The 24,010-nt window shown below is 38.6% G+C and overlaps 2 protein-coding genes across 2 annotated transcripts in view; both read right to left on the reverse strand.

Annotated features, from left to right (window-relative positions):
• Positions 1-5,905: 5,905 nt before the first annotated feature.
• LOC124111277 (A disintegrin and metalloproteinase with thrombospondin motifs 9-like) lies at positions 5,906-18,113 on the reverse strand. The gene is made up of 6 exons (XM_046470925.2): positions 17,702-18,113; positions 14,151-14,324; positions 13,397-13,662; positions 11,826-11,996; positions 7,577-7,721; positions 5,906-7,058 (listed from the first exon to the last, which is right to left on the reverse strand). Exons 1-6 carry the CDS (start codon positions 18,006-18,008, stop codon positions 7,018-7,020), a joined length of 1,104 nt encoding a protein of 367 aa, XP_046326881.1. The 5' UTR covers positions 18,009-18,113; the 3' UTR covers positions 5,906-7,017.
• Positions 18,114-23,038: 4,925 nt separating this feature from the next.
• Positions 23,039-24,010, reverse strand: part of LOC124111264 — a 28,202-nt gene continuing 27,230 nt past the window's right edge. The window contains exon 6 of the mRNA XM_046470912.2: positions 23,039-23,975. Within this exon, the coding sequence (XP_046326868.1) occupies positions 23,911-23,975 (65 nt within the window). The 3' untranslated portion in view covers positions 23,039-23,910. The remainder of the gene's footprint in view (positions 23,976-24,010) is intronic.

Raw genomic sequence — 24,010 nt, forward strand, 5'->3', positions numbered from 1 at the left:
TTATTAGGCTATATAAACGTTGGGTTTTCATTTGCATGCCATGACAATCTTACAGCAAGTGAACAGCGAAAACATGCCACAACCAATGCAACAACCCCATCGGCCGACTTCAAACAGGAGAATCATTTTCAGCTGTAACCATGCTATGTCACGAAGCACCAAGCACCATCATTGGAGACCGTGGAACCGTTATCAGACACACGTTGGGACCTCCCCAGATCGGTTCGACCATGTATCACTACTTGGTATTTGCGCTTGACGACAAGTTCGAAGTTGTCTGTTTAACGGACCTGCATCGTCGGCTGCGACGCCAATAGTGTCAATGTCACAAAGTATGGCCACAGCTGGAGTTTGAATTAGTGACAAGTCACGTTTTATGCTTCGCCATACGGCGTGTAAACGTGGTGTTTACACGCATCGCGGGGAACGTTATGCACGAAACATGTAGTGGACACATGTTGTGATTGTAGTGCGATGATGTTGGCAACTATCTCCTAACCTGGTAGAAGAGACTTGATGCAAGTTCTGGGGTACAATGTAACAAGGATGAGATTCCTCGACCTTCACGTCCCTCCACATCATGCAAAAAGCGAACAGCCTTTTTTTCAGGAAACACAACCTCCAGGTCCTGCCATGGCCCCCAAGGTCTCCAGATTTAACCCAACCGTACATTTTTTGGGATGCATTGGATCAACGACTGCGAGCACGTCAGCAACAACCAAAGATCCTATATATCGACAGGTCAGACAAGGTTTGGTTCCGTCCCATTCCGGATGTACCTCAAATTTGAAAAGATCTTTGGCATGGTCAGTCTGATGAAGATTGATGGTACGGTGTTAACGTGCCTGATTACAACCAACAGTGTGCTTATCAAGGGACGGGTTAAATACATTGGACCTTTGCACTTCAAACACACTGGAAGTTCAAACTTCTTATGGCCATAACATTGCCATGTTTAAATTCAATTATCGCTAGTCCCAACGTGCGTCCGTCGCTTTTCGTTTCTGGAGCAGAACTCGGAAACCACAAGGGATAACTTTATAAAACTTGATACACACATTTACCATATGGTGTAGATATGCCTTTTTGTGACTTATGACTCCTCCAAAGTTACATTTTGTTTTATGTGAATTTTATAAATTTTGACCTCTTCCCTGAACTGATATACACTGAACCGCAAACGAAACGTCACCATGGATAGATATATGAGAAACCTTATTTCTCAAATCACGATAAACATACTTTGAGACATATCAAAAAGATGAAACTTGGCAAAACTGATCATCAAGGTTGAACTTAAAGTGTCAATTGCTCTTAAAGTGAAACACAACACTTGTCTATGAGAACATAGCATCACAAGTCAGTATCTCCTGTGTCCGCCATGTGCATTGATGACTGCCGTGCAGCGTCGATATATGGAATGGATAAGGCGGTTGATGAAGGCCATAGGCACTTGATCCCACACTCTGAGGAACGCCTGACGCAGTTCTGCGCAGTTGTCGGCCTTGGTCGGACGTCATTCAGCCGTCTTTGAATCTCATCCCACAGGTGCTCAATGGGAATTAAATAGGGACTAAGGGCAGGCCACAGCATGGTTCTGATGCCATTCTGCTGGAGGAAGTCTCCTGTTGCTCTCGCGGTGTTGGGCACTCTCTCTCTCTCTCTCTCTCTCTCTCTCTCTCTCTCTCTCTCTCTCTCTGCCATCTGCTGTTGAGATACAGTAACGGCTCTCGTCTAAGAAGGGGACTCTTCTCCACTGCTGGTGGCGCCAATGCTGGTGCTGTGTTGCCCACTGAAGAACCGGTCCCGGTGATGACGTGCTGTCAGAATGGGTCCTCGGTGTGGCCTGCTGTCGCACAATCTGACGATCTTGACGTCGGGTGGTGACCCTTGGTCTTCGACATCTGTAGTGTTAGTGGTCTGGTACCGTTTCTGGAGCCTGTATATGGTCCTTACGTGGACTTGAAATGCATTGGCTACTTGCTGGGGGGTTTGTCCAGTTTGCAATCGTCCAAGGGCTTGGTGTCGCTGATTTCTTGTCAATCTTGGCATGTTGTAGCAATTCAATAACAAATGAATGTTATCCGATCTGGGTGGATTTATATAGGGCAAGAAATGGGGTAACGCATGTGCATTTCAATTCGCACTGTACTCACGTGCATCGGGTTACCATGGCCGTTGCGGTGATGCGTTTGGGCGATCGGTTTTATTGTCATCTGCTTTGATGTTTTTTTGTCGTCAATTTTTTCCGGACAAAGTAATGTTAATTTTTTAAAATTTGACAAAAATGACCCAGATATTTAAATGACAACCTTTCATGCATTGTGACGTTTCTTTTGCGGTTCAGTATATTTATAAACCTTATGAATTGTTTGATACTTTAGGCATTACTTACTTGAGAACAGTAAATACAGAATGTGGTATCCATAAATTATCTCTACTGTGTTAATGAAGCTTAGTACACACATTCACCATTAATAGCGCAGATTTATGATTCCTTATGATTTTTCTTCACTTTCATATATATATATATATAATATATATAAAAGTGGCCTGAACTGACTTAACTGAATGAAAGCAGCGGGTTTCATTTCCAGAGCTGAACAGGAAAACTATTTGAGAGATATTTTCAAAAGACTTTGTAAACACATTCACCATATAGTGAAGATGTGCATTTTGCTATTTATCATTCCCCCATTCATGTTTTGATGTAACTTTTATAAATTGAGACTTGAATTGAATGGAAGGAATCTTAACAATTTTACCTCAATTGTATTTGTGTACGTATCCACGAAGCTTTGTACAATATTCAAGGCCATTACAGATTCTTAGTTCTTAAATATTTGAAAACAATGTTTTATTTTCTTATTTCAATTAAATGGCACACCAGTAGACACTGCAACAAACCAAGATATAAAATGATTCACAGTATATGTATTAAAAAATTCACCAGGTTTTGAGGACACAACCTTTGTACCTTATCTGTACCGGGTACATTAATCTGGTACCTACATGTACCAACAACATTAGGGCTGCATCAATACCTGCCTGTACATAATGCTCTACAATACAATTGTGAATTGTGCAGAGCTCAAAGATACAAACTATTCTTTGCCTTCACATACTAGAAGATGATTATAACCTTTGTTTATCACTTCAGTCATACCAAAGCAGATATCTGTACAAAGTTTTATGGAGATGTTATACAGTAGCATTTGTATTTAACCTCTTCCACAGGCAGGTGGACAAACTGATAACATACAGTGTCACATTTCATTTCACGTGTCATTGTCTTTAAGATTGGATAATGGGCGGGGATATAGATTACTTCGTCGTCTTGTTAAATTTGGTGTGAACCTTGTTAATAGTGGGACTCAACCAGACGCATATTTAGTCTTTTTATAGCCATATTTGTTATTTTGACCGTGTTTTTGCCTTACATTGGAATTATTCTCCTAAATTCTTTGTACTGTAAACATCCCCCAGGAGACCAATGATGCCGAAACGTCACATTCTTCCCACCAGTGGTAACACCTACATTTGGACAAGACGTCATTATCTAACCTTAAAAATAGCCACCACAATAGCCATATTGAAATCAAAAAGTACTTATTTGTATAGAATGTAATGTCATTTGGTATTCGTTTAGTTTGTTGTGTTGTGCAACTCATATGTTGCGGTATATTAGTGATTGTTTAAAATATTTACCTCTTAAACCATGCTCACTATATGTACCAACAAAACCTATTTACAGCTCCAGAAAGGCCTTAATTCCTCGAAGCTTGTAGGGGTTTCTCGAAATGTATACTAACGTGGACAAATTCATCGAAGCATTTCGTTCAAGAATATCATCAGTTTATTACTCACACATACAAACTTCGATCTTACTTACTTGTAATTGTGTATTCTGAGATATCTACAAAAGTATGGTAGGCTTATAACAAATATTGATTTCACTTCAAACAAAGCAAATCTAACATTCAAGATAATATTACTGCAGAAGAATATTCATATGTATTGTAATATATTGTATTTCCTGTGAGCAGCTTACAGGTCTCCAAACTATGATAGGACTTACTGCTGCCTCTGAAACAGGTGGCTATAGAGAAACAAAACATTAGTGCCGTAGGCCACAGGTAGCATTAACACAGTAATAGCAATCGACCTGTACATGATACATTTATGACTTGTCACGCCAATGATTGACAGCATGGACTACGGACAACGCCACCAGGACGTTCTTACAAAATATTGATGGAATATGCGTTCAACAATAAACGAACAAGGCATCTATTCATTAAAATGCTGCACCGACATTCCACACATTAATGCCACAATGGCAACTTTATACGTATATTATTATATGCTACATTGTCCTTCGACAGTGTAATGATGCTGCAACGAACTTCTATATCTGCAACGCTATTTCATTGTGACGTCTGCACCTGCCATTGCTGGCACGAGAAAGGTGATCAACGGCATCCAACCGGTAGATTTCCAAGACAGCTAAAAGTGTGGGAGAATGGGATGTTAGGACCTCATGCGCGCCACACATGCAAATACCTTATCTCAGACATTGCAAACAGTTAATTGAAGCTGTGGTAAAATGTTGAGCGCTGACGGGGCCCGATTTTGGCGGTTTACCGGAGGGAGTAATTTTCAACTTTCCGTAAACAACAAACATGGCAAGGTTGATAGTTCGAGAAAATCCAGGATGGATGGTTGTACCTATATAATTCATAACGACAACCTAACCTATGATTGTGGGTTCGCCCCGATTATGTTTCTAGGTTGTCATCACCATACCCGTGCTCGTGGATTTCACCGAAGTGGTAAACGTCTGATAACTGCATTACTTCGGGCTTTCCTCCCATGTTTAAGCTGACACGCCCTGATATAACTGGAATGCTGTTAAAATCATTGTATATATATATCAGACACCCTTAATGCTCCAGTATAATACATGTGCGGACAGCCTGAAATAATTGCTAAAAATAAACTCTATGTCATACATTTTCTGCCATTCTGTAGCATTTCCGTTGCTTCGGTCGGGAAATAAGACAAACAAACAACTTTTGTGTAAACTGGAATAGGTGTCAATGTACCAAGGAGATTTATATAGAATACGCGAGTACTCATGAATCTCGTGTCCTTATTCCATGTAGACACAGGTCATCCATAATGCATGATATTGCCCCTCATGGCGTTTGTTTGTAATGCATGAGCTAGTCGGCAATTTGTCAAACATGAAAGCAAATGTCATCTGAATTGTACAGTGAAAACAATATCTGAAATGCTGCACTTCCTCACTGATAACATGTAAAATGTGGGTGTAAATGATTTAGGAAAAAAGAAGACATCACCATGGGTACCAATTGTGATCCCCTTCTTCCTGTTTCTTGATCTGTTTCTTTGTGCATATGAATCGGCGTTTCTGCTTAGAATGGCAAAGACAAAACGGTAATTTGGCCAAGAGGTTTAACTTAAGTTCTATTATCTAATATCGTTCAATAACCATCAAATAGCCAAATCCGTTCAACTGATCTACCCACCTGAACTAGACATAAAGAATAGCAGAGAGACCACCTTATCTGTTTATATTTAGATCTATGCATAACGATTCAGAGTGACAGAACACTTACCGAAAGACTGTATGACAAGAGGGATGACTTCAACTTTCCAGTAGTCTACTTTCCCTTCATGTCGAGCAAAATTCCAGCAGCTCCAGCCTTTGGGGTTTACATTTAACAACTTTTGAGATACAATCGAGCATGCTCTTTCTACAACGATTTCAAAGAGCATCACACGACACTTGTTCAGAAGTTGTTTGATCAAGGTTACAACATTCAAGGCCTCAGTAAATCTTTAAATATTTTAATGGCAGACATTTCCAATTTGACGCATCAGTGACAAAAATGATGTCCCCACTTTGACTTGTTCCCCATTTTGCCGTGTTTTTTAAGGTGAACACTTGACTTGCCTTTGTATGTGTTTGTGCCACTGGTGGGGAAGGATATGCTCCCCTTTTCGGAAACACCTGGTATTTGATAGTAATCCATAAACGCATGCTCATAATATAGTCGGAATTGTACAATTGACTCTGATTTCTATTAAATATGGAAAGAGCTTTGCCGCTTTTATTCAATATATTTATTACTGCTTCAACACACATTGTTTTACTCTGAAATGAAACGACATACAATTCATTTTATAGACATATGGCATTATGTTTTCATTACATCCGGGAAACAATTTTTAAGAAAATAAACACGATTTACAACAAATACATCTGAGAAGGCGTGGTGTCCTGCTTGTACCCACTTTACTTTAACATTAACTGTCACAGAAAACCTCTCTGACACTAACACTAACAAATCGATTGAAGGCTACTAAGTTTCTTAGTTAAAAATGATTACATATTTGACTCATTGAAGCTGAGAGCGGTATATAGCTCTGAAAGGTATATCTGGCTACGGTTATAGATTCAAAGTAAATGTTTATATTGATAAATAAACAGCCCAATCTAAATGTGGTTCCTTTCATGTTTTGTCGAACTTTTAACGAGCGCTCTGTCGTATGCTCATTTGAAGAGGTTGGTCTTGCAATCCTCAGATATCCTGGCATAAACTTGATCAATGATCCTTGTTCTATGGCACAGACCCAGAAGAACGATTCTTGACGCGATTTGTCACTTTCTATCGGAAACAGTGTCAAGGAAGTCTATTGACAATTTATGGCTAATTATACTGTTTTCTGTCATGCACTAATGATGCCATTCACCGTCATGAATTGCACTGCATGTAAACACAATTATTCTTGTTTAGTGTTGTGTGTTGATAGCAGAAACTATCATTCAGAGAATTGAAGCATCATTAAACTTAGTGTCTACATTCCTTTTCTCAATATGGGGATCATAATATCTACGAAGAATTCCTATAACACATTGGGGGTCCAAAATCCATCTGAAATTATCCGTATACGTATTGTTGTTGTCCCAGAAGCCAGTGAATGTCTAGTTTAGTCACATGTCAAACTGGTGGCCGTGGCGATGTCAGGCTCTGCAAACAATATAAAACACTCATGTTATTCACCTTGATATATTGACAGAAAACTAATGTTAAAAGGAATGCAATAATTTCCGAAAGCACACATGATGGAACGATGCTACTACCAAAGTTATTTCGTTAAGCATGTTGACGTATAATCTCCCCGTTATATTGATTAAAAACCAATGTTAAATATTTGTCGAAAACATGCATTGATGGAAATATACTTTGTCATGTTTTGTGTATTTTATTGGCAAGAAAACGCCATTTAGACGAATACAATGCATAATATATGATAGATAAATAAAGTAATATTGTGATGATTCATTCACCGGTGAGAGGCCGACAAAATAGCATACATTTAAAACTAATAACAACATAATACAGACGGTTATCTTCTTAAATAGGAATATTGTAATAGCGACGTTTTGTTGACGATTCTATCGCTGTGACGCTGAAATAGACCAGTTATTTATTGTAAAGATCTATTTTTGCAAGGATTAACTTATATTAGTAATCAGTAGACATACCTTGGGACGGATATGGTTGTAGAACAAATGGTCTGTCGGCTTCACAGCGACCGCAGAAACCTCCACAGTTCAAGTTGATGACAAGTCCATCGTTAGAGCGACTAAATATCGCCCACGGCATCCATCCACGTCCAACCCAGTTAACCTGGGGATACAGAATATGGCAACTGAGTGAATGATGGTTTACATACAGTACTTAGTCTTCAGGTACTATGTCGGGCTGTACTTAAACGAGCTAGACGGGGTCCACGCCGTCTGCTAACTATTGCACCGTGATCAACAAGGCCAAGTCGACGTGCATCACAGGAATAGGATTGGGGACCTATTCTGTCCACACGGGCACTAGAAAAATGGTGGTGTCACAAGTCAGACACAACCTCATCACCACCTTTTCATATATGCTCCCACAAGCCAAATACAACACTTTTGACAGTTTTATGGCACATTCAACACGGATCCATATCGTATTATATTCATGGATAATTTTGAAATTTGTTGACAGATTGCGCCAGGTAACGCCTGATAACATTTGGTTATTTTGAAATGAGTTCTGTTAATTCAATGCCTCGTCGCATCATGTTTCGGAAACACGTAATGCAACAGGAATTCAGCCTCGTCCGATGAATCTGTACAAGACATTGTGCAAGAAGTAGACATCCATATGGGCACCAGCTGCACTCCCCTCCTTTATGCATACGGGTCAGAATAGCTTTTCGGTTTGGCGAAACAAGGGAAATTGTCCAAGAAGTTTAACTTATGCTCCAGATAAGCGATGACTCATATTGTTCATTAATGTTCCAATAGCCAATTTTCTTCCACTGATTTACCCGCCTGAGCTAGAAATATAAAATACCAGTGAAAGCGCTTCATAAGATTAATATTTAATATTGAATATCTACGAATAAAGATTCAGAGTGACTAGCCAAGACAAGAGGGATGACTTCAGTTTTCAAATAGTCAGATTTCCATTGTGTCGAGCCATATATTCCAGCAGCACCGGAGATCAATTTTAAAGAGCGACATATGTACGCTTGCTCCAAGGTTGTTTGATCAGGCAACAACATTCAAGGTGATAGTCAAACATTCAAAATGTTTTATGGTGGACATGTGGAGGACATTTCCGACACATGGAAGATATACTAAACCAAATTAAAGACTTCACAATCCTAAAATTTTGACTGTGGGCCCTTAATGTGTATTTAAACAGTTATGGCCACGTATTTTCTTCAGATAGCACCCGGTTTTTTGCAGGTGAATTGAATCATGTGCACAGCACTATAGTGGCAAAAGTGTTTTTTCACGTGCAACTGGTCACGTGGCCATAATACCGCACGTGTTTTCAGCCATACTTGTTAGCAGTCATTAAACAAAAAAGAAAAACAAAAGTCTTTACGGCCATTTGTCATGCCACGCCTTTCAAATGTGCAACGTGAACGTGCCATCGGCATGTTGCAGACGGGAACGTCCGTAGCTGAAGTCGCAAGGACGATGGGTTGTAGTCGACGGACTGTTCATGATTTACAGACGCGTCTACAGCAAACGGGTACCACCGCTGATCGCCCTCGGCCAGGTCGACCACGTGTGACGTCACATGCAGAGGATCGTCAGATTGTCTTACCTCCGTAACCGATTTTTGACGGCTACATCAACCAGAAATGAACTGTTTAGGGGTAGACTGAGTGCGCAAACTGTTCGAAACCGTCTGAGAACTGCTCACCTTCAAGCATGACGGCCATACTGCGGGCCGATTCTGACTCAATTACACAGACGTCAACGTCAATTGTGGGCACAGCGACACTTACGATGGACTCAGAGCAATTGGAATCAAGTCGTCTTCAGTGATGAATCTCGATTTAATCTTCGATTTGCTGATGGTAGGGCGAGGGTGTGGAGGCGCCGTCATGAACGTTACGCCCAGTGTTGTGTACAGGAAGTTGACAGATTTCGAGGCGGAAGTGTCATGGTGTGGGGTGCTTTCTGTGGCAATGCACGTTCAAGGCTTCTTGCCATCCATGGCAACCTCAACGCTGCTGCTTACCGCAACCAGGTACTGGCACCAAAACTTCTGCCTTTTATGGCAGCACATGCATGGACCCGGTTTGATCTTCCAACACGACAATGCCAGATCCCACACAGCAATTTTGACAAGAAATTTCCTTCAGAATGCGGGAGTCAACGTCATGGACTGGCCGACAAGGTCTCCCGACCTCAATCCCATCGAACACGTCTGGGATGCTCTTGGCAGAAGTCTGTGCACTCTCCAGAAGCAACCACAGAATTTGCAAGATCTTGGCACCATTTTGCAGCAACAATGGCGTCGTCTTCCCAATCATGTGTTCACAAGCATCTCAAGGTCCATGCGGAGGCGTTGTGTGGTGGTTGTCAACGCACATGGTGGCCATACACGCTACTGAACTTGTGTGCCATCAGATTCTCGTGCTTGGGACTTATCATTTAAACTGTTGATGTTATTACCGAAAACCGTAGGTGCTTGGAACACATTATGGTTACCACCGTTAATTAAAATCCTTCTTTGGACATTAATGATTAAAAATTACCATATCTGATACATTTGTCCGTTGTACTTTTAAAAATGTGAAGTTTTTAATTTGACTCAGTATATATAAGTGTGACAGAACTTAGGTCTGATGCAATTCTGTACTTGAACCATATGTTCCCTTATCTCAGGTGTATAATAAATTTGCATTAGCTTGAGTTTGAAACGTATACCTCCGGAAACGATCACCTTTTCGTGAGCACCTTGTATCAGCACTATTTGTTAGTGATATCATATAGTCGAAATCATAGAATGGACATTTTTCTACTGATTATGGAAAGAATTCTGTCGCTTTTGACTCCAAATTTAGTTTGCAATAAGTGCGCCATGCAGTATGAAGTATTTTAGGTTGAAGCATCAGAGGATAAGATATTGGCTTGGAGCCCCGATAAATGTCTAAATTCTACCGTTTTGAGCCCAAGGACCAATTTTCAAACCCAGAAATGTTCGCGAAACCTTAACACCCTTCCGAGTTGAATTATCAAGAGGGTGTGCGGGGTCAAAACTGTATTTTACCTTGAACCAAAAGCACCTATGTCTCTGAAAACGGCCCCAGGCGTCAGACGTCGAACTCGCGAGTACACATAAATGACATGGTATTTAATACTTCGTCGGGTGGATTTTGTGACACAAAATTGTGGTAGGGAACGCTGTAAGGATGATGTGGATAATAGTAAGGAACGAGGGAGGCATGTGCATTGCTAGTGAGACACAACGGTGAGTTCGCTTTTGAATCAGTACTGAAAAAATGGAGCCGGTGAAAGTGGCTTGTGTGAATGTTCCAGGACAGTTTCCAGTAGCCGAAGTATTCGACACAAATCTGTTTCATCCTTTTTACTCGACGTTTTTGTGTGAAGAATATTAGGAGCCGCTATAGAATCTATAGTAGCCATTAAACGGGTAGATTTATCTTACCGTAATGATCGTAAAGGGAAGATTGATCGTAAAGGGGATCCAAGGGCTAAGGACAGAGTTAGGGTAATCTAATAGCCACTAAACGGGTACCTTACCCTAATGATCTAATGATTTGGAGCCAATATAACATCCTTAATCAACTGCATTCTTGTGCATAATAATGAAAATTAATGAACCGAAAAAATAATATATATATTTTAGTTCCCATTTACAACCATTTTAGCCACTTGAATTACGACAAAAAGGAAATAAAAGATATATAAAAAATAAAAGTGCTTTCGTAAACTAGCGCTTGCTATAAAATGCGCAGCCTATATTTAGTAAACAAATATTCAAAACTCTCCACACCGCTTGGCGTATTCAATGACATTTCGAGTAGAGATGATAGATCACTGGTAGGAGCTTATTCACACTCGATGAGCCCTGACGTCACAGGGCATTGTTTCGCCGGTGTGAATGGCAACAAAATACTACAAATTACGTCAAAAAGTATTGTCAGGTGTTTGAACAGTTTGTGCTTCTGTATTCTAAAGGTAGGCCGATTATTGTATTTCCTCTCTAATGGTACATGTATAAAGTTAAAATCACTTAAACCTCTTAGTAATGAATGTCCTCGACGACACTTCTGTTGGCATTGGTGTCTGGCATCACGCTTGATGTTTAATTCAACATGCCTGACAAATGCTTGTATTCAGGTAAATGTTCATGAGAACTAATGTCTCATGATAATCGATTCAAACACGCTATCATGAATAAAACAGGGTCCTAAGAACTCACCTGAAGATCAACTCTCATCCCAGTGCCTGTGGTGTCGATAGTGAACGTCCCAAGAGGTCCACAATTGTTGATGGACCCGTGGTTTGTGTAACAATCGTGGGCCTCCCCATAGGGGAACAGGTTATTCGTTGATGTAGCGAACTGATGATCATCAGACACAATCTCCATTGTCTGTAGGAATATGTGAAATAATTTACTAGCTTTGTTTAAACACTTTTTGATGGCATATCACACGGGACGGATATGGTAGATTGAAACAGTTGTGATGCCAAATCGCAATATATTATTTTTCTTATTGCTCAGCTGGAATATTGTATTTGTGCCTTTCAATTTGATAACCATGTACCACACAGTAGCAGAAGAAACAAATCGTTTATGTGGTATTTCCAGCAATATGTACTTTGTAAAGTTGAAAAATAACCGAAAATCGTTGGGATCGGGCTTTGTGACATGTCTGATTGTGTTTCATCTTCATGGATACGTCAAGAAAATATGCAATTGTGCGACAAAACAATGACTATATATGTATATGATTGTCCGAAGAGATCCTGGCAACCTATTTGAAACCTAATACCAAAGCTTGCCACCCACACAAAGCCTTGAATTTAGTAATTTCAAAACCTAACGTAAGTGGTGAGACATGCATCACTTTCCGCATTAAACTGAAATGCCGTGGTAATCTGAAATACTGTTCAAAGCGGCAATTAACAAGATCGGTGTGAAGAATTACCTCGTCTTCTATTTTCGTGGCAGAGCAATAATCCAAATCGAAGACGTCACCGTTGCTTGTAAAAACGATCGTATTCACTGATTATTTCCACTACTACCAAAAAGTTCACGTAGTTTTTCTGACTGTGTCAAGATAGCATATATACAAAACAACTATGATTTAAATGCAGAGGTTATGAACTTCGATTTCATATATGTATATTGTTTTTAAATTCACGTCTTATTCATCCGTGATAACTGTTTCCGCTTGTTTAGCAGAATATGGACAAAAAACAATTTAAGGTTCGAGGTTCTTCTGACATATGTTGATCAAACTTATTATTGTATCAGTCCGGTATACATTTTGCCAACCCGAATGGTACGGTTCGTTTTCAAGTTTGGGATTGAGACAAAAAGATACCCATTAAGAAAAGTACGCAGTGAAAAGTACGGAAATGAACCCAATTATTCTTTTGCCGACATCTTTACTTTCCAGATAACCAATTGGATTTCTCATGGCATAAAAGAGGTGCTACAGAAAAGTACTGAGAAAGTTTTGTATTCATATTGTTGACATATATACCTTATTCAATGGAACTGAATTCATACGTCATGCATGGATTACTTCATTCTGGACAACAATATGTGTATCACCTAAATTATAATGGTCCTGCCGAATAATCTGTCTGGAAAACTGGACTAAAAAGCAAATGGTTGAACAAAATGTTGAAAAAGGTTACTTTATGACCTGGGAGAGATGACACAATGTCCCTTCTCTTGTTTAGGTCAGCACATTCAGGTATATTTCAGACTGCCACAAGCTATTCACTTCACATTCACTGAAGGACGGCATGTTCACTTACTTCAGTGTTGACCTTTATCTTGGTAAACGTTGTATCACCGCCTTTACCTGGCCACGTTCCCGTTGACCCACAGTTTGCTCTCTTCGTGTTCGGATAGTGTCCACTGTTGGAAGTCCCGAGTGACACATACTCGGCCGGGGCGTTACCCGACATTCCATGGCAATAAATCCTGGCCTTTTGGCCATTAAACGTAGGAGGATAGAGCCAGTATTCTCCATCAGTGCGACCGCTCTCACAGCGCTTTACCTCTGCACATGTGGAAGGACCTATGAACGCATATGCATGTTATACACTAAATATAGTCAAAGTGTGACTAAGATTAAAAACATGAAACAAATCGTGGGCCTAAAAAGTCAGGGTTGTTAGGTTGAAACAAAAACACTTCTTTTCTTCTTCTGTTCAAATTCATTTTTTTATTGATTATCTATATTTTGAACAAGAAGTCTGCTCTTTTTCTAAGCCTGGAAATTTTTTGAAAGTAACTCTTTTTCCAAACTACAAGCCTAGGCATTAATGAAGACTATTGCTACTGAGGAACATCCTGATTACTCTCAATCTCATTATGTCTGATTTTGATATTCCATGTATCTCGAAAAACACTTATTGCTTTAAATGTAACAGCACAGTGGAGGGAAACGCTTGGGTTGGTAAAAAAAAGCCTGCTCTTTTTCTAGAAAAAAATCTCTTTTCCAGTACTTAATATACTATCAAACTACAAGACATCACTGAAGACCATTAATGCTGAGGCGCTCACGTTTGCAAATCATAGATGTCCAATTTCCACTGATGAGACAGGTAACATCATCCTCTGTGTCTGGTAACCGACCTGTATCACAGTCATATGTCACCACCTCGCCGGCAATATGAGGTTCTTGTGTCGGATCGAACAACTTCACGCTGTGTTCAACCGTGGGGCCTACAGAACATTCTGAAAAGAAGAGTATGACGTATGGGAAACATTTATACCGTACATAATGCTTTTGCGAAATTTAAATCTTGAATGTAAAATTATTGATAATCATATCATAACCATAACCATTAAATCTTAGTTTGGACAATGAATATGCATGAGTTTAGCTAAATGCATGACGATACATGTGAGCAGAAAGGGAATTCCCTCGACTGTAATATTGGGATTCCCCGACATTCTATTGAAATAAAAGTAGCCCGCTTCGGTGAGCGTGGCTTAGCTTAATTGGAAAATGAATGCAATAACACGTGACCAATTCAGCTAATCAGAATGCAGGAATTAAAATGAACAACGAAAATTTGATATTAATACAAACAAATATTATTCATATATATTGCGTTACCTATGTAACGACGGACACAACGTTTTAATGAAAGGGTTTTCTTAAATTAGCTTCACGTTGCATGGCATCAGCAGTATTCAAAGGGGAAAGGGAATTTCTTAAATTACATATCCGTCCCTGCTGCGCATTTGTCGATGTGGGCATTTAAGGGGATGTACCTAGTTTTGGGGTCCTTTATCAGTTGTTTATGGACGCGCATTCTGTTCCTTAAGCACTCTGTTTGTCAAATGTATTCCTCGTGACACTCTTGGCACATAACTACATAAATTATATGTTTGTCGGAGCAGTCAAGGTTAGAGCGTACATGGAATGGTTGTTTTCCTGTTTTTGAACTTAAAATTTTAAGTTTCAACTGTATATTCACAAGTTTCACAATTTGCCCGTTTACATTTTGAGACACTGAATTCTATAGACATAATACATGAGTCAAAGTTGGCGCGTGTTAATATCTTTCTTAAGTTACGGCTTTGGCGATTACTTTCTATCATTGTTACAAAAGAAAAAATGCGTTTCATTTTAGTATCGAAATTTAAAATTGGAACATTCTGTCTGACGCTATGGAATGGTTCCGGATTTTTGGGATTGTGCGTAGATACATAGGCTAGATTGATAGTGTAACTAATTTGCTTATATCACGCACTTTCAACAGTGTCTTTCTGTCTGTGGCTGTTGCATTTTTTATCCCATCCACGGGATTGTAGATATGATTTTAGTTCTGCAAGTCGTATGCTCCTTGAAGATATGTTTGACACAATCATTGAATGATTTGTTTTGTATGACTCGGGCGACAAGATGAAAATATAGATATTGCTTAGTATCTGTGGGTTTATAGTATACATCTGTTTTTAGATCACGTCAACATAAATTTACCATAGTGTCCAAAAATGGAATTTCAGGGTAACTGGAGTCCATGGTAAAAATCCAGATGTTTGTTCAAATTATTTCAGATGTTAGAAAACAGATTTAATTCGTTGTCGTCAAAGGGCCACAGCATAAAACAATCCTCCAGGAAACGTCGCCAATTTCTTCTAAAGTATTCAGCGGCTTAAGGTCCTTCCTGTTCTCTCACTTTGGTTTCAAGAGTTCTTTCCAAAAATATCTCAGAACAAACGTAGCGTAAGTGGGTTCCAATTGCTGTACCTTATATTTGTCTACAATGTTCACAGTCAAACGTAAACGTATTGTTAAAAAAATGTTGTATTCTAGAGCACTGCACAATTAACTTATTTAATTGTATTGAGCATTGTTATACAAGCACGTATTGTTGCAGTTTCAAGTGTATATCTTCTTGAGCCCGACAGTTTACTTTATGCCATTGCATATGTTTCGATATAAGGTCGCCATTGGTCACATTGTATAACATGAGATTTATAACAATAGATTTGTTTATGCAAGAATGGTCAGATTGAAAATCTAATTCATGATTACCACGGCCAGAATTATACTTTACCTACAAATCCTTATTAACACCTGAACAAGAACTGCCATCAATGAAGAAATTTAAAAAGAGCTCTTACAACAAATACAGGTTCAAAAGGTTTTAAAATACAAACATTTTGAATTTCTTTTGATCATGGTTTTACTGACAGTTTATAAAACCTTTGTGGAGAAGACTTAGATGGTGAATACCATGCACTATTTATATGTCCAGCTTTGCCAACTTAAGGTCAAGATATTTGCGCTTGCATTATTATAAATATCCCACCTTGAATAAGTTTGTATGTTTACTCATAACAAATGACGGTAGCATCTTATTACAGATAGCTCGTTATATTGAAACAATGTATAAATTGAAACATTTCAAAACCAGTATAAATTGATGCGCTCTGACATAATGTGTCAATATTATCTGATCATCTATACTATTACACACGAACTTATGTACATTGTATAACATGACAGAGAATGTGAATGCAAAACATTGTCATATTCTTCAAAATGAAATATTATCAACCCAGGGTTGACCGGCCACAATTGACATTCATGATATGCAAACACCAGCGATGAGTGATATTTACCAAAATGTAACCATTTATACTTATTCAGGAAATGTGTACCATTCCGACTTTTCTGAAGGAATTGTGATTAATTACCCTTGACCCGACATGGAACGTCCTTTCATAGCTCATCCTCATAGAATCATCCTGTTGATAGCAATTGTCTTTAAACAGGTTGTAGTTGCACTTAAAACGTACTACATTGATTATGTTGTTATTTACAGCAACCCATACAAAACCAGAATGCCAAATGGTGGGTCCCTAAAGTGCATTTCTTTGAATATGTTTAGTGTTGCCACAGACCGATGGCAGTGGTAAACAAATCAATGTACAAGTACAAGTATCATGTCGCGTTATCGGGATTGTCTGGTATGTTATGATCCACTCTGTAATGGCGCTGAATGTAACATACAAATGTCGATAACTTTTCGCGAACACCTGGTATCATCACTATTTGTTTGTGCTTCATAAACACATGCATATGATATAGTTGGAGTCGTACAAGATATTTCTATTGAATGTCAAAAGGTCAAAAGTGTTGAACTTGCAAATCATCCTTATTAATGTTCATATGTCATGAGAAACACATGATAATGCTGTTGGTAGGGATAATACTGTTGTTGCGATAAACAAGCGATTTTAAAGGGGTGTAATATTTTTCACTGCTGTGGAGGCTCGCAGATAATTATGGTCAATTTCATTTCTACAATTCAAGATTAATTAGTTCTTGTGGCGAACCTCTTCTACCACCTTTGAGCTACTTCCGACATACATTGGTCACCTTCTTTACAAAGATTAATGTCTGAGACATTCTCAGATAATGTTCAGGCACATATGTGAGGGCTTGGCGTGTTTCATTGAAGATTTCATAATACTGTCTACGACAATGGAATTACTAGTAATCTTGCATGTCCTTTATCAACACGTTTATATGATGCAACAATAGATTTTATTGACGCGGAAAAAGAGTTCAAGAGAAGCTTAGTACAAGTTACCTGTCGGTTTCCTGAAGTAGGCAGTACCGTCACTGGCATTCCCAGTCGGCTCCACAAATATCATGGAGTGAATTTGACAAGACAAATTTCCCTCGTGGTAGAAGAAGGACCAGCACGCTGGGTGTGACCCACACTTTGCAGCACATTCTGCTCGGGGTACTCCACTCAATTCCAAGAGGATGTTTTCAAAGTTAATGATTCCATCATGGGTTGGCATATATATCCAGGCGAAATTACTTTCTGTACATAAAGTCGCCAACAATAATTTGAACTTTACTAACAATATTATGGCGATCCTCATAATCATACTCGAACGAGGGTGTTTCACAACCAAGGCAATGAACAGTTCATCACGCCGAGAGACAGCGAATACTGAATGTTCTTAGCCTGGTAACTAAGAGACATGGCCACGAACCATGTCAATATGATTTCTATAGGGAATATCGCCAGTACAACACATGTGCGAGTGATTACTCATTCAGACACTTAAAGGAAACGACTTTTATCACCTGATATCTCACCAATACAACTTACGTTTGACAATCCGAGAACAAAAAGCGTCTTTGTGTTAGTCTCAGCTCTTTTTTCACATTGATAACCGTGTGGCTGTGTCTGTTTTACAGTGCAGAAAATGTACTACTTCTTGCGTTTAATTCTGTTGACGCTGTTTCCACAAAAGGAAATTTCCCTGTAGAGTTCTCGCATCATGTTCCATATGTGAAGTTTGCCTGAGAAATAGAGATTACTACACGAGTGTCTGTCAGAGAGCACTTATCTCACAACGAGTTGTTTCAAAACGTATTTAATGAGTGAAAGCTCATTAGAAACGCTTTGTAACGACGAGTTGTAAGATCAATGGTATCTGATATGCACGGGTGCAGTAATATGTTTTTTACTTTCCCTACCATCGCACCTTTTAGCATCGAACCGATGCATTTTGTCTATTCTCATGATTGCAGCAGCGCATTAAAACATAACACCAGTACGTGACGTCATCCTATGTACTGCCTACTACTATAAATAATGTGACCCTACACAAAAGGGTTTCCGCGATATCTGTAGATTATCAAGGCGATGATAATAATGAAAACATTACAAAAACAAAAAACACGCTTGGTGTCAAATTAAAAGTTTACAAAAGATATACAACAATGTTAACTTCCGTATGACATCAGTACCAGTGACCGACTTTTACAAAATGGCGTGTTCACTGACAACAGTACGCGAGATTTCCAGAGGAGGATTTTCGTTGATTGAGGGATCGTATATACATAAATGCGTCACGTAAGTAATCAGAAACATCCTGACAATCTGCGTACTGTTTTTTGTTAACCATGTTTTCCAATGTAACAAAGAGAATTAGTCAGAAATGCAGATAACTACCGTCACTATTCGTCATGTGATTTAGCGTCAGTCATGGCGTCAAACAGGACGGAAACTTTTACGGCTTCTGATGAATTTACCACATCATTGTAATGTATATATGTGTAATTCCATAATAAGTGCAACGATACTCTTCCCATGAATATTCTTAAATGCGTAATCGAGCCAGTGTATATAACAATTAGACGAAAGTACCTCTAAACATTTTGCTTTGTTAACATTTCAGCAAGTACAGTTTTCCGAGCACAGTTTTCGTTTCCATGCCTAACTTATTTCGCATGATTTCATCAAGATAATTTGCATTGGTGACAAAGACCATTTGTCATTTGTTTCTAAAATATATGAGGAATTCAGGTTTGATCGAATAGGCGTCTCACCACCGGCATTTTGTACACACAATCCAATATGGCGGAACGTACGTGTATGCGTATTTTCCAAAACATTCTGAACGATTCTAGGCTTATCAGCGACGTTGCAGACGTAGCATTAGTGATGTGATGCCAGTGATAACAAATATGTTAATTTTCTCCTTTAAGCGGCTTAAAGCAACATTTACTCACTCACTCACTCATTTCTCCTTTAAATATTCGAGTAAATATCCGATATTTAGATTTCAAAACAGACAGTAAATAACGTCGTTAATTGCGATTTGGCGAGATTAGCAATGTACCTAATTTTCAGAAGTCATGATCAGTAGTTTTATTTTGCCTAAATGACAGTAAACAGAAGGGCGAATTAAAACTGTAAGGTGTATTAGTTTGCGTGATGAGTTTTGAATTTTATTCGATTTCGAAGTGAGGGTTGAAGAGGAAGGACATATGTGTCGCTGTGGCATCCAGGGGGTTGACACTCAGAAAACCGATAACGTTGACATAACAGATAATGACGAGGACGGGTTTTTTATTTGTATTACTAATTACATCACGGGCCTGTTGTTCTATACAAAAGTAGGTGAACATTCGACTGAAACTTATGAATGACTTACACTCAGGAGAGTAGTCTGTCATCATCTGACCTCAGGTCATCACCAAGGAGTAGCCAATCACGGGTTTGGAATTCGATCTCACACAGATACCAGTTATCTCAAATGGGTTTCTCACCCACAGGTGTGTAAGAAACAAGGTTCTGGTTTAAGTGAAGATTCCAGGCATAACTAAGTGTACACTTTATTATACAGTGTTCAATCTTAGAAATAATTAATTTAATTTCACCTTATTACAAGTTACTTCCCAATGCGTTATTGAATTCACTCAAACGTTAGGGTCACTGTAAATGTCATTCGGTGCATGACTTCAAGTATGTATTGTTATGTATTATGATTTAAATCCAATCGAACATTTTTGGGATGCACTGGATCAATGACTGCAAGCACGTCAGCAACAACCATAGAATCTCCGACAGTTGACACAAGAAGCACTGGAGGCAATGTGGGTGAACAATCCCCAGGGCCACAATTCGGGATCTGGCTGCTTCTATATATGGGACGACGATGGCAGTAAGTTTTGGAATCTAATGGTGTCCCTCCACCTTGAAAATCTACTTTTCCGTGTGTGCCAGCTGGGTCAATGATAATGATGTGTGCAAATTGTAAACACTCGATTACCATCTGTTGATTATTTATGTGATGTATAAAATAAACGTCTAGAATCACTTTTGCGTTTCTTCTTTTACAGAGTATATATTTTGTCATTCATAAACAATCTTGAGACGGTATTAATTTACAACGTTTTACTTCCACGAGAGTGAAGTGACGGAATATCATGAAAACGAGAGATATTTACAAACACTTCATTAATGGGCTTTCTACACTTTAATAATACGGATTTTGTATCGAACCGTCTGTTTCTTAACCAAGTGGAAATAACATGCTAATAACCAAGAGCCTTGGAAAAATGGCAATAGAATCGTCATGAGGTCAAATGAACCCAAACTTATTACAAACTTATTGTCTGGTGTATCATGTCATGCTCGCCAACACATGTAATCCACATACATGTATATCAATTTTGTCAGAGGATATTTCATCTCAACCTACCCATCAGTCAAATAGTGTTGTGGAAGTCGTTGTCCTAATGAGTGTTAAAAAATGGTTCACAGTTACATTGTATGTCAAATTTCCCATCTGCGTACATGTACATGTATGTGAGGCCAGATGTCGCTTTGGCAGCTTACGTAGTAACATATACATTGTGTTGATACTATAGATTAACCAGCCAAGGTGGCGAATCCAGAAAGATAGAACATATTCCTACTTGTGATGGTTAGTCTGGATAATTACTCGGCACGTAGAACAGAGTAAATCATTTTACCCATATATCGCTCAAAGAGGCGAGACTGACTGCAAGAAACGAGAACATCCTAACAATTCTTAACTTTCCAGTTACTTGTGAACCTTGGATAGTGAACATGCTTATACAAATTATATAAGCAGATTCATTATCCAAGGTTCACAATTCCAATTCACTATCCAATTGAATAAATTCCCAGGCCATCCCAGGTTCGGGCAAGACATTAAGGGACAGGACATTAATAAGCGCGATAAGTTGATAAGTTAAGTTACTTTGAATGTAAACATTTGATATGCACATATACATTTGCTACTTCGGTTTCCCCTAGATATTACAACTATTTTATATAAATATTCAAAATTTGGACTCTGAACTGAATGGAAGCAGTGGGTTTCATTTCCTGAGCAGAACTCGAAAACTATTAGAGATATCTTTAAGACACTTGGAAAACGCATTCACCTTTTGTGTAGATGTGGCTTTTACTATTTATGATTCCCCAAATAATTTTGTTTCTATGGAAATGTTATACATTTAGACTTGAATTGAATGGAAGCAATCCAACCATTTTACCTCAGTTTCGATATGTCCTTCTCCACGAGAAGTTTAGTGTAAGTCTAAGGTTTTTATAGAGTCTATGTACTTTACATATTTTAAAATTATGTTTTATTTTCATATTTCCCATCAGTAGATATTGCAACAAACAAAGCTATGAAAGGATTCATAGTAGATGTATTAGAAGTTCACCAGGATTTGAGAGGTAAGCATTCTCACAACGTTCGAGTGACTGAGTGAGTTTAACATTTTAACGTCGCATCGGCATTATTTCAGCCATATAGCGACGAGACAAAGTAAATAGTTTTACACCCATCAGTAGATATTGCAACAAACAAAGCTATAAAAGGATTCATAGTAGATGTATTAGAAGTTCACCAGGATTTGAGAGGTAAGCATTCTCACAACGTTCGAGTGACTGAGTGAGTTTAACATTTTAACGTCGCATCGGCATTATTTCAGCCATATAGCGACGAGACCAAGTAAATATTTTTACACCCATCAGTAGATATTGCAACAAACAAAGCTATGAAAGGATTCATAGTAGATGTATTAGAAATTCACCAGGATTTGAGAGGTAAGCATTCTCACAACTTTCGAGTGACTGAGTGAGTTTAACATTTTAACGTCGCATCGGCATTATTTCAGCCATATAGCGACGAGACCAAGTTAATATTTTTACAATTTAGTTAATTATGCAAAGTTTTATTTAAAAACAAACTGTGAAACATATTTGAGTATACCATGTTTTAAAAAATTAATGAAACATATTTGAGCATAACAATATGATGTATACACCAGCTCCCAAAGCTGGACACATCGTAGGGGATCATGAGGAATTACAGTACCTCTGTTTCCTGCATGATACCCCAGCGGGATCACAACTTTTGAACCTTATCTGCACAGTGAACCTTAATCTGGTAACTACATACAAGAATATGGCTGCAACATTACGTGCCTGTATAACAATGCTTAACAATACAATTCATTACTTCTTTGATTTAGAAGTTGGAGTATTAAGTAAGGATAAGAATTTATGGATGAACAACTTCTTTATTACAACTAAGAGCGACATTTCGGCGTAGGTTCTAACACCGTTATCAAGCAAGTGATATACAGAATGTGGTTGGCACGTATATATACAAGTAGGAGGCAATGTTTATACAGTAGAGTAGATATTGTTATACTGGAGGCAATCAACCGTGACCAAGGCTACCCGGCATACCATCAACTCACCAAAGACCCCAATCAGCCATAATCCCGTTGTTTATATTAATGGCTTCATCCTTTGTTTATGTCACTGACTTCACCGATGATTGTCATCACTACCCTTGTGTGTACATAACAGGGTTCTCTATTCCAGTATAACAATATCTACTCTAAAAATATATTTACATATAAGGAATAATGCATGTTTGGCCACGTAAACCGGTGTGGATTCCAGTCCCAATGATATGTCCTAAAACCACCTGGATAGGGATGTCAGTTTCATTGATTTGGTTGATTGTGTGTTATGGTATCCCAAATGCTGACAAGGTGACAGGAACTTTTGTTATATGATGTCTTTGTACACATTTTAATCTGTTGGCTATATATCCACGTGAGGTACAGTTCCGTGGCACTATACTTTCCAACAACACTTAAATACAGCTCCAGAAGAGCATATTCCTCGAAGCTTGTAGGTTATGCTCGAATGTATCCTTACGTAGGCAAATTCATCGAAGAAATTCGTTCAAGAATATCATCAGTTTATTATTCACACATACAAACTTTGATGTTACGTGGATGTAATTGTGTATTCTGAGATATCCACAAAAATACGGTAGGCTTGTAACAAATAAGGATTTTACTTTCAAACAAAACAATTCTAACATTCAAGATAACATTAATAGCAAGCCCTGTCATAACAAATGCGTATTATGGAATAAACGCACCAACGCAAGTCTGTCCCCTTGTATTTCTATGAGCAGCTTACATGACTCCAAACTATGGTAACTTCCGGGCCACTTCGAAGATCACTGGACTTACTGTTGCCTCGGATAAAGGTGGCTCTAGACGAAACGGAGAAACAAAATATTGATTGAAT

Source organism: Haliotis rufescens, unplaced genomic scaffold (genome assembly GCF_023055435.1).
Source record: "Haliotis rufescens isolate VD_foot unplaced genomic scaffold, xgHalRufe1.0.p SCAF_6, whole genome shotgun sequence".
NCBI lineage: Eukaryota > Metazoa > Mollusca > Gastropoda > Lepetellida > Haliotidae > Haliotis > Haliotis rufescens.